The 12854-nt window shown below is 35.0% G+C and overlaps 1 protein-coding gene across 8 annotated transcripts in view; it reads right to left on the reverse strand.

The window, feature by feature from the left end:
- The window catches only part of Cplane1 (ciliogenesis and planar polarity effector complex subunit 1), a 153452-nt gene that overhangs the window by 111048 nt on the left and 29550 nt on the right, over positions 1-12854 (reverse strand). For 7 of the 8 annotated variants that reach the window (XM_071612672.1, XM_071612674.1, XM_071612675.1 and 4 more), the window contains exons 17-21: positions 11001-11229; positions 9292-9431; positions 7387-7607; positions 7059-7223; positions 4603-4741 (exon numbers count right to left, since the gene is read on the reverse strand). In XM_071612672.1, the coding sequence (XP_071468773.1) occupies positions 4603-4741; positions 7059-7223; positions 7387-7607; positions 9292-9431; positions 11001-11229 (894 nt within the window). The remainder of the gene's footprint in view (positions 1-4602; positions 4742-7058; positions 7224-7386; positions 7608-9291; positions 9432-11000; positions 11230-12854) is intronic. The other variant, XM_071612673.1, reaches the window with a different exon arrangement.

Genomic DNA, 12854 nt, shown 5'->3' on the forward strand with positions numbered 1-12854 from the left:
ATCAAATCAGAGACTCTGCGTCTGATAGAAGAAAAAGTTGGCTCCGATCTACATATTGTGGGGTCGGGCTCCAAATTCCTTAATAGGACACCCATAGCACAAGAGTTAATAACAAGAATCAACAAATGGGACTTACTTAAACTAAAAGGTTTTTTCTCAGCAAGAGAAACAATAAGAGAGGTAAATAGGGAGCCTACATCATGGGAACAAATTTTTACTCCTCACACTTCAGATAGAGCCCTAATATCCAGAGTATACAAAGAACTCAAAAAACTAGACAATAAGATAACAAATAACCCAATCAACAAATGGGCCAAGGACCTGAACAGACACTTCTCAGAGGAGGACATACAATCAATCAACAAGTACATGAAAAAATGCTCACCATCTCTAGCAGTCAGAGAAATGCAAATCAAAACCACCCTAAGATACCATCTCACTCCAGTAAGATTGGCAGCTATTCTGAAGTCAAACAACAAGTGCTGGCGAGGATGTGGGGAAAAGCGTACTCTTGTACATTGCTGGTGGGACTGCAAATTGGTGCGGCCAATTTGGAAAGCAGTATGGAGATTCCTGGGAAAGCTGGGAATGGAACCACCATTTGACCCAGCTATTGCCCTTCTGGGACTATTCCCTGAAGACCTTAAAAGAGCGTACTACAGGGATACTGCCACATCGATGTTCATAGCAGCACAATTCACAATAGCTAGACTGTGGAACCAACCCAGATGCCCTTCAATAGATGAATGGATAAAAAAAATGTGGCATTTATACACCATGGAGTATTACGCAGCACTAAAAAATGACAAAATCATGGAATTTGCAGGGAAATGGATGGCGCTAGAGCAGATTATGCTAAGTGAAGCTAGCCAATCCCTAAAAATCAAATGCCAAATGTCTTCTTTGATATAATGAGAGCAACTAAGAACAGAGCAGGGAGGAAGAGCAGGAGGAAAAGATGAACATTAAACAGAGACATGAGGTGGGAGGGAAAGGGAGAGAAAAGGGAAATTGCATGGAAATGGAAGGAGACCCTCATTGTTATACAAAATTACATATAAGAGGTTGTGAGGGGAATGGGAAAAAAACAAGGAGAGAAATGAATTACAGTAGATGGGGTAGAGAGAGAAGATGGGAGGGGAGGGGAGGGGGGATAGTAGAGGATAGGAAAGGTAGCAGAATACAACAGTTACTAGTATGGCATTATGTAAAAATGTGGATGTGTAACCGATGTGATTCTACAATCTGTATTTGGGGTAAAAATGGGAGTTCATAACTAACTTGAATCAAATGTATGAAACATGATATGTCAAGAGCTTTGTAATGTTTTAAACACCAATAAAAAAAATTTAAAAAATAAATAAATAAAACTGAATGAGAGGAATTCTACTAGATAAATGACCTGGTTTCCTTAATAAATAAATGGCCTGAAAAAAATAATGGGGAGAGAGAAACTATTGTACATTAAGAGAAATTGACATATCAATGAAAATGCAATGTGTAGAGGACTCTGTTTGGTTCTAGATTTGAAAAAAAATAACTGAAGAAGTCATACTGAGATACTCAAGTAAATATAAAACACAGGATAGATAATATATAATGTGAAAGTATTTTAATTAATTTTGTTAGGTATAATAATGGAATTGTGCTTTCAAAAACTTCCTGTTGTGTTGACTACACATACTGAAGTACTTATGAGTAAAATCTCATGATATCTTAGATTTGCTTTCATGTGTTGACATCTGGTCGAGGTGGCTAATAAGTACTTGAAAGTTCATTATCTTTTTTAAATTCTCTATAAGAAGCTTTAAATCAATTTGAACTTTTTTATTTTAGATAACTAGGAATGCAAACTTTTTAATCTAGCCAAATCACTTCTCAAAAACCGAAAGACCAAACTAAGCAAATTAAATAGTGACCCTTAAGGACAAAATTAAATTATTAAAATGTATGTTCAAGTGGCTAGGATTGTAGCTTAGTGATAGAGTGCTTGCCTAGTATGTGTGAGGTATCACAGCATCCTCAGCATCACATAAAAATAAAGAAAATAAAGGTATTGTGTCCATCTACAATTTAAAAAAAAATTAAAAACACACGTTCCACATCCTAACACACCCAAGAGTAAAATATGTATCTGGTAACTTATCAGCTCCAAAGCACTTATCCTATTGCATAGTCTCATGTCATTTTAGCATACTTTCTTGCTTCTATTACTGATAGAAATGGTTGGGAAGAATGTCAGAAGCCCAAAGTTGAATTAGTTGGACCTATTTTAGCAAGCATATCAGCCAGCATAGGGCTCTCTTACTTTGTGATTTTATTATTCTCTGCCTCTGCCCACCTCCCCACATTCACTCCTCTGCCCCTCCCTTAAAATGTATAAAGAAATGGAAAGATTTTCAAACCAGTACAAGCACATACGCATTGATAGCAGCACTATTCAAGAGTCAAAAGGTAAAAAGAGCTCAAATATACATTAAGTGATAAATAAATTGTAGTGTGGCCATACAAGGAGTCTTACTCACCCACAAGAAGGCATAAATATTAGCCCATGCTACAACGTGGCTAAGCCTTTAAAACACTGTGTTAAGTGAAAGAAGCCAGAACTCAAAGGGATAGAGGGAGGAGGAAGTGAGAAGAAACTACTACATGGTCAAGAGATGCTCGGAATAGGTAGTGATCACACAACACTGGGAATGTACTAAATGCTACTGAATTATTTACTTTAAAATGGTTAGATTTGTGTTATATTAATTTCACTTCAATAAATTATTTCTTTAAAAAATAAAAATGTATGTTCAAATCTTTATTTCAATCATTTGCAAACTTTTTTGTTTGTTTTGTTTCGTTTTGTTTAGTTTTTGAGATGGGGTCTAGATATGTTGCTGAGGCTGGTCTTGAACTCATAGGCTCAAGTGATCCACTGACCTCAACCTCCCAAGTAGCTGAGTCTATAAGCACCACTACACTCAGCTTCATGTTTTATTTATGATCAACAATCTTCTAACTGGGATTTTTGTGAATTTAACTCATTACTTACAAAGTCCAAATTTTTAAAAAATACTATTGGATTGTACACACATTTCCAAAGGACAACTACCTGGCCCTTTCTTTTGTTAGAGTGAATGAAAAGTCTATAAACTAAGCTCATAACAGCTGAGCAAAGCAACTGAAAAGCATTTTGATGCCATTATAGTTTGAAAACAGACAATCTGAGCCCCAGGACATTTATTATTTAAGATTAGTACAAAGGTTAAGTGAGTTATAAAGGACCATTTTAATCAAAGTCTAGAGAGATCAAGGCTTAATATTAATAGAATGGTAAGAATTAACAATTAAAGAGAAAAATGTGGAATGGCATCCAAAGTTTTACTTCTTTTTAGGCTTATTATGCAGATAACTGGACATAAGACTATGAATAGGAAATGAATTTATAAAAGGAAATATAATAGAAAACTAATACTCAATATAGTCACAAGGAAGACATATTAACATAAAACTATCATTTGAACCCATCAAATTAATCTAAAGGAATTATAACATTTGGCATACTATTTTAAGAAATATAAAATAGGTATATTCATTAACTAAACAATTCTACTGCTAAGAATCTACCTAAGAAAATTATTTTAAAATACAATAAAGGAACCTAATGTGTCAGAGGCAACTTAGAATTGCAAAAACTGAATTAAATTTTTAATTTTTGCTAATAGAAATTTTCAACTTAATAGATATGAAAGTTTTTTAAATGGAAAAAATGTTTAGGTAGCATATGTTAAGTTAGAAAAACAGAAAACAAATGATAAATCTATTCTGATAAGGTCAAAGCCTGTCCACTTCATGTTTGGCAGCATACCCTAACTTCAAGAAAATGACCACAGGTGGGGCTGGGATTGTGGCTCAGCGGTAGAGTGTTCACCTAGCACGGGTGGGACCCGGGTTCGATCCTCAGCACCACATAAAAATAAAGGCATTGTGTTGTGTCCATCTACACCTAAAAAATAAATATTAAAAAAAAAAAAAGAAAAGAAAATGATCACAGGAAAAGCTTTTTTTTTTTTTTTTTTAATTGAATCTAGGAGTACTCTACCCCTTTTTTCATTTTGTTTTATTTTGAGACACAGTCCCTTGAAGTTGCTAAGCTGGCCTCAAACTTGTGATCGATCCTTCTGCCTCAGCCTCCCAAGTAGCTGGAATTATAGGTGAGCACCACCAGGCAAGAAAAGCATCTAAATTTCAAATTTAAATAATGAAGCAACAAAAATAATATCATAATTTTGTATTATATAATAAATTCCTGGAGCTGGGTGTATAGCGCAGTTGGTAGAGTGCTTGCTTCACATGCACAAGGCCCTGGATTCAATTCCCAGCACCAAAAAAAAAAAAAAAAAAAAATTCCTAATTTAATACCACACTATAATGCATGTACATATATGGCTGTTAAAATTATAGCATTTACTTGTAAACACAAAGTAAAATATTATACACCACTCCATACTTTGAAGAGTCAAATCATTTAAAAATATTGCCAAATCAAATAAATTATACACCATTATTCACGTATAGGATAATTTCTAAGCAAGTAGTTCATTGTCAACAAACCAATTGCTCTAATGGAAACTTCATCAAGCTTGTGGTCTCCAGTTGCTCCAGGTCTGAAGAATGCTACTCCTCCTTTACAGTAGTTAAGTAAGGACTGGGGGAAAGGATTCAGTGATGGAAGAGAACCTTTCATTCGAATCTGAAAGTAAAAAAATGGCAATACATTAATCTTGGTATAAATAATGTTGAGAGGAAACTACAGAAGAACAAGGCAGTTAAGATCAACCATATAAAATGGAAAACAGCATGATTCCTCTACTATGGAAGGCCAATAGTCCTGAAATCAGCTATTCTTTCAGAAGCTTAGATCACAAATCTAATTCAAGAATTTCATTAGATTACATCTCAAAAGAGAAAAAAAGTTCTAACTAAATCATTTATACTCCATTGTCACTCAGTTTTGCTTATAAAAAACAACCTAAGGTTATTCATCCCTGGCTTACCCCACAGTTTAGAGAAAGAAAAGAAATACAGGCATCTAATCTCATTTAAGATAAAGTGTGTAGACTCCAAAACCAAAAAACAAATACAAAAAAATTTAACTTCATATATAACTTTTAAAAACCTAATCTACAATGACAGAGGTAGAAAGTCCTCACTTGACAACACTTAAAAAAATGACTCTAGGCAAGGATGATCAATAAATGCCATTGAGATTAAAAGTTGGAGGGCTGGTAGGGAACTTGATGGAAGATAACAACATAAACCCAAACCCACTGATCAATCTCACTACCACCAAAAGTGCCACATGTGCCTCATGACATGGTACAATGGGGAAGCATTATGAAGGTTCATTCCTGAATAGCACCAAAGCTTCCTACCTCCATGAGTATAGGTCGCTCACCCATGTACAGGAAATAAAAGGAAACAAGAACGAGTTAAATGATGCTAAATGAAAAAACCATTAGACAAATCTAGAATATAGTACAGGAAAATCACCCTGTTTATCTAAATCAAGTTTTTTGTTTTTTAAAGAGGGTGGCTGTTATAGATAAAAGAAAAGGAATATAAGAGACATGAACCTGGGAAGGAAGGATAGCAAATAGCCAAGTAATCACTCTAACTTTGGATGCTTTGAACCCACTTATGGAACAGGTAAACATGAGAGGCGGAAACATGGGGATTAAGTGTGTTAAATCTACGGAGCCTATGTGCTAACTCTCAATATGTTTCTAAAGAAACAACTTAATAAAGTCATCCTGGCCCTGCTCTGATGTAAGAAAATGGCCTTGTAACAACATATCCCAGGGCCAAGGAGTTTGCTCAAGACTCCTCCTTTGGTAAGAGGAAGATGGCCTGCTCTACTTTGAGGGTGGAAAGCTAAATGGCCTCAAGGTCTGTGAAATCAAATTCCAGACAAAATAAACAGGTGAAAGCAAAGACGATCAAAAGCTGCCTTTAGGTCCTCAACATATCATTTAATCTTATTGTAATTATAAATTTTCACCCTACGGATTTCACTTAGACACTCTTGACTAAGATATACGAAACAGGGATTTAGAAATCTAATACAATCCAACTGTCAATCAAGAGCTAGGAGGTAGTGCTTGGGAAAGACCCTCTGGAAACTGTCCCTTAGCCCTAACTAAAACTAGGACTGAAAGGACACTCACAGAGACTACGCAAAGTCCAAAGACCACACCACACACCAGAATCTCACGCAAGAGATTTATTGTCAGTAGCACAAGGCAAACCCACAAGGCTATGGGTTGGCACTCACAGAGCAGCTTTATAGCCCACAAGGGGAATTTCCTAAGCTGCTTAGGAGTTGCGTCATAAACTGGGGTGGGGCTGATCCTTTAACAGGCACATGCAGCACTTTCTCAGAATGGAAACTTTGGAGCCTCTAGATAAAATGGCTCCTGTTCTAAAATGGCGAATCTGATGCCAACATTGATCTGATACCAGTATTGATCTGATGCCAATAAGGACAAAATGCCCCATTTCTCTCGTTGAGCAGCAACAACAATCTCCCTTGAGGGTGCTTTTCCCACGCCCTTCCTCTTTCTCTTCTAATAAACTGCTAAACTTTGACCACACCTGTGTCTTGCTTGAAATCTCTTTTTAAGACACAAGAGCTGAGAACACACAACTTTCCAGTAACACACTGAAGCCCCAACAGAACAGAGACCTCTCCCCAGAGAGAAGTGAATTCTTCCCACACCTCAGTCCTGAATTGAGTTTATATTATCTTCAATGAAGAAATAAATTTAATTCCCAGGACCGAACTGACTGGACATTTTGTATTATTAGGCAGGATATAACTAACCTGGAGACCCAGTTCAAAGTTCTCATCTTTTGGCAGAAAGAATCTGCTCTTTTTATGTTGCATACCATAAATAAGCCTGAAATGTATGGATTCACAGGGCAGGACTCCTTGGAAAAGTGTTATTACAGTATAACTATCAGTTTATTTCAGTTGTTTAACACAGCACATGAATAAGACATTCCCATACCTTCTGCATGACTTTTCTTGCCCTCCTCAGCTGCAAAATGTACCACTGTGCTACAGGAAAAGAACACCGAGTTGCCCTGAAGAGCAAGAGAACTCTCTGAAGTATTCTAGACACCTTTTGGCGATTGTCTTTTTCAGCTTTTACAAAAAGATCATCTCCATCTTCCTGGAAACAATAAGACAACCCATTTTAGTGATAATAAGAAAATTTAAAATGCTAAAGAAAAAATAAAGATAGGTTAATGACAATGCTTGACTTCCGGTTGACTATTTTTAAAACTGACCAAAATCAATTTTCAATTAATTAAAGGAATAATGCATAAGCTTACTTCACTAAGAATAGCTGGCTGGGGACAATATAATGGAGGAGCTGGAAGATACAAGCCGGCAGGCACTAAGCCCCACAGTCTCTTACTGAAGTCCTTGGCAGAATCTATCAGATGCTGTAAAGTGTCTGAAAGAATATCCACATCAGCCATAACTGATGCTTTCAGGACTTCTTGTACTGAACCAAATAGCAGATTTGCATCTTCCTCTTCAATGGGATCTACTAAATACAAAATTTGGTAAAATAGTTAAAATTCTCATTTAACTTCTCATCCTATTTTCTAAATTTTTTAAATCTGAAAAAGTAGATTCTCGAGAATACAATGGTTAATAAGCAAAACATCCAAACTTACAGACAAAAATTTATGAACTTTCTTGTTATTTTAAGATCATAAGCAATTAGAGCATGAAACTTTTTCTAAAACTAAAAAAGAGATACTCTAGGAACAACTACACATTTAATGTTAGAATATAGTCCTTAGTAAAAAAAAAAAAAATTGTAGTGGTAGTAATAATATTTGAAAAAATATCAATGGAAAAAACAAATACACCAAAATAATATACATTAAAATACAGCAAATCAACAAATGTTTCTTAATATACAACATTATGACAGAAGATGCTTAGTCGGGCTAATCCTGTCAAGAAGGGAATGAAAGAGTAATCTTTCTTTCAGTGGTCCATGACAATACTTTTATAATAATGTAATTAATAAAAAAAAGCTTCTGAAGAAAATAGAAAATTGCAAAAGTCAGTTGTATTTTATGGCTTTAAAATATGAAAATATCTGTATACACACAGATATGTCCCAGAAGGTAAATTGAAAGGAGACATAGGACAGAACTGGAGATGAAAGGTTTTTTTCTATTATGAAGTACTTTAAGTACACTATGAACTATGGAATATAACACTCATATACTCACTTGTCATCCATGTCTGATATTAACATTTCACTATATTCAATTTAGATTTTTTAAAAATATTTATTTTAGTTGTAGATGGACACAACACCACTGTTTTGTTTATTTACTTTTATGTGGTGCTGAGGATCAAACCTTGGGCACCATATGTGCTAGGCGAGCGCTCTACCTTTGAGCCACAACCCCAGCCCCATCAATTTAGATTTTTTAAAAATAAAATATTATATATTGGGGCTGGGGTTATGGCTCAGTGGTAGAGCATTTGCCTAGCATGTGTGGAGCACTTGGTTCGATTCTCAGCACCATATATAAATAAATAAAATAAAGGTTCATTGACAATGAAAAATATTTTTTAAAATATTACATATGTAGCTGAAATTCCTTGCATATCAATCATATTCCATCTTTCAGAGGTAGCCATTATCCAGAATTTGGTAGAGACACAACTGAAATTCCTAACAGACAACTTTTCTACATGCTACAAAGTTTAACTTCATTTTCTTATTCTTCAATTCTTGATATCTCTCTACATATTGTTTATATTTGTCTTTATCTCTATGTAGAGATGTATATATATATTACATGCATATTTTATGGATATCATGTATCCATAAAATAAATAGCTCAGATTTATCTTTTTATTAATTGGCTCTTAAACTGGTCTAATAACTTGAGTTTTTGTTTTTAAATCAGACTGAGGCATAATTTACATTCAGTAAAACTCATCCTTCTCAGTGAACTTTGATATATCTGCACAGGCCTGTAAAAACACTTCCATCACTCTACAAAATTCTTTCATTATGCTTTGTAGTTAATTCCTCCCCCACTACTCCTAGGCAACCACTGTTTCCTGTTCTTATACTTTTATTTTCTGTAGAATCATATAAATGGAATCGTACAATATAAATCTATCTCCAGGTATTTATAAACTTCTTATATTACAAAATTTATATTAACCTGATGTCAGACCTTATGTATGTAACACACCTGTGAATTGTTTATATTTTGAGCCCATTTCCTGTTTTCCTTCCAAAGAGGTTGGTTGACCTAAAAAACACTGCAATTTTTTCTGAAAAATGTGAGCTGGAGTCATATTTAATGGTAGCTTCGGACACTTTTTTTTGGACCTGAAATGACATCAAATTAAGGGAAATGAATCCAAACTTTGATAAAAGAAAAGCTCAACGGTAGACACTTGCCTAGCATGTGTGAGGCCCTAAGCCCAATCCCCAGCACCATAAAACAAACAAGAACTAAACAAAAATTTAAGAAATAATGGAAAGCCAGGCATGGTGGCACACATCTGTAATCCCAGCAGCTCAGGAGGCTGAGGCAAGAGGATTGCAAGTTCAAAGTCATCCTACTTAACAATTTAGTGAGGCCCTAAGCAATTCAGGGAGACCCTGACTCTAAATAAAATACCAAAATGGCTAGGAATGTGGATCAATGGTTAAGTGCCCCTAGATTCAATCCTCCAAACAACCACAACAACAAAAAGATGAAAAGAAAGAAACAATAGAATCCACACACTCTATTCACCCTACATACAAAAAACAAACAGTGTATTAAGGCCCTCCCTAATTATAATCCTAATACATTTTCCCACTCTTATTTCCTACTGCTATTCTACATACATACTTTATCCAAACTGAACCAAAACTTAATTTTGCCAAATGCCATTGCTCATACTTAGGATGTTTTCTTTGAATGTTTACTTAATTCATCCAAATCCTATATGTCCTTTGATTCCCATTTCAAATGACATCTCCTACATAGTATTTCCTGTCTTTCCTCCACTTGACAATATCACTGTCCCCATGGTACCACTGTCCTTTTCTTACTACACCAACTACTATGTAAATTATAATAATGCTTTATCCTATTTTCTCTATTAAAGTATAAATGCCTTAAAGCATTGAAACTATGTACATTAAGTTTATATCTACTAAAATACCTGACGTTAAGCTTTGTACAGAGCAGTTTCTTAAGAAATAAATATAGGGCTGGGGATGTGGCTCAAGTGGTAGCGTGCTTGCTTAGCAAATGTGAAGTACTGGGGTCGATTCTCAGCACCACATAAAAACAAAATAAAGATATTGTGTCCACCTAAAACTAAAAAGTAAATATTAAAAAAAGTTAAGCATATAAAATGTGGTGTCATGGTATTTTCAGTTTAATTAAAAATAATGTAAAAAAAAAGAAATATATATTGAATTAGTGAATTGAAAAACACATAAAAGACACAGCAATGCCATAATATTCTGAAAAGTTGAAAGATCAGATTAATTTAAAACTCAAATCCTATTTAGGATAAACTCTCCCACTGACTATATGTCCTTTAAGGGCATTACTAACACATAAATATGTTAAATGTTTTATTATAAATAAGCAAGCCACTGAGCTATCCAGCACAGTAATCACTATGTTACATAGCGTGTGGCTATGTAAATATAGGTGAAATTAAACTCAAAATGAAGCTCATTGGTCTCACTAGCCACATTTCAAATGCTCAACAGTTGCTTGTAACTAGAGGCTACCCCATGCACATTGAGCACATAAAGAATACTTCTATCATTAGAAAGCTCTTTTGGCCAATGCTGAATAAAGAACTCCACATACGTAAACACCAACAATAAGAGAAATATAAGCTACTTTACATGATATTGTTATACTTAAGCTTACCTAAAAATACATACCTCACAAAATTGCTATCATGTTTATAGAAGAGTTGGAAGGCCACGCCAATTGCAACAGATGTCTTCCAGTCTCCAAGTTTATATGCTAACCATATAGCCTCTGTAACCAAGCCACCAATGAACAATAATTCAAGGGCATATTCAACTGTCCACACATTAGAAAGATTCTGGTCTCTAACAATACTGGCCACCTTGGAGTGTTGCAGAGGAATAAGTCGAAGAGACTGCTCTGTGAATAAGTTAAAGAAAATGGATATTACAATTACACACATGCATCCAAATTCAAGCCTCCCTACATTTTATATTTATCTCTTTAATTAGTATCTTCTAAACAAGACCACAGAAAGGAAGATACATACAAAATGGGCTACAATAATACTAAATACACTAGAACAGTTTTTTTCAACACTGAAGAATATGCTTCATTCACAGTGAGCCATGAAAGAAATAATAGAATTCCTAAAAAACGAAACAGAACAGAAAAGAAACATACAGAATGAATCCATTAACTCAAAATAAAAGTAAATACCGTTTAATGAAACATTTGTGTCAGATAATATGTACATAGGTATACATATGAACATGTACCGGGCACAGTACACAATTTATTACTGTGGGCTGCTCAGAAATATAAGCCTATTTTTCATATCAGATTATGAAATTTGGAGGGCTGAAATGGTGTTTTATCTGACTTTGTATTACCCATAGTGTTATGCAATAAAAAAAACAATTTCAAATAATAAATATACAAAGTGTTCAATATATTAGTGTTCATTAATAAGAGGGCTTATTGTAGCTCAGTGGTAGTACTTGCCTAGCATATGCAAGGCCCTAGGTTTGGTCACCAGCACTGTAAAATATATACAAGCAAATAAATGAAAGAGGAAGTTTTATATAGGCATGTACCTATATTCCCAGCTAATCAGGGGACAATAGTGGGAAAATTACTTAGGCCCAGGAATTTGAGAGGAATTTTGGTAACATAGTGAGAACTCATTTCAAAACAAACAAACAAAAGAATAAAATGTGTAATATTCAACAACCCGTGAATAAATGACAAGATTCTAGTTTGGCCTGGAATTCAACACAAAGCGGTAATATCCTTTCCACAAGACCTCTGTACCTTTCACTAAAGTAACTTGAGGCAACTTGAAATATGATGACTACAATGTTATTAAAAAATACATGTTGGGGCTGGGGCTAGGACTCAGTGGTAGAGTGTTCACCTGGCACGCATGAAGCATTGGATTCGATCCTCAGCACCACACAAAAATAAAATAAAGGTATTATGTCCATCAACAATTAAAAAATTACACACTAAAAAAAAAATCATATTGGAGCTGGGAACAGTGGCACATGCCTGTAATCCCAGTGGCTAGGGAGGCTGAGACAGGAGTACTGTGTGAGTTCAAAGCCAGCCTCAGCAAAAAGCGAGGCATTAAGCAACTCAGTGAGACTCTATCTCTAAATAAAACACAAAATAGGGCTGGGGATGTGGCTCAGTGGTCGGGTGCCCCTGAGTTCAATCCCTGGTACCAAAAGAAAAAAAAAAAAAAATATATATATATATATATGTGTGTGTGTGTGTGTGTGTTGGCTGAGTGTGGCACATACCTGTAATCCCAGTGGCTTGGGAGGCTGAGGTGGGAGAAACACAGTTCAAACTCAGCCTCAGCAATTTAGGCCCTAAGCAAAAAAGTAAAAAAGCCTGGAGATGTGACTCAATGGTTAAGTGCCCCTGAGTTCAATCCCCAGTGCCTCAAATAAATAAATAAATATTCTGATGGGGAATAAAATGAGGAAAGTATGTTATGTGTATATATGAATATGTCACAATGTATCCCACTGTTATAT

Source organism: Marmota flaviventris, chromosome 5 (genome assembly GCF_047511675.1).
Source record: "Marmota flaviventris isolate mMarFla1 chromosome 5, mMarFla1.hap1, whole genome shotgun sequence".
Lineage (NCBI taxonomy): Eukaryota > Metazoa > Chordata > Mammalia > Rodentia > Sciuridae > Marmota > Marmota flaviventris.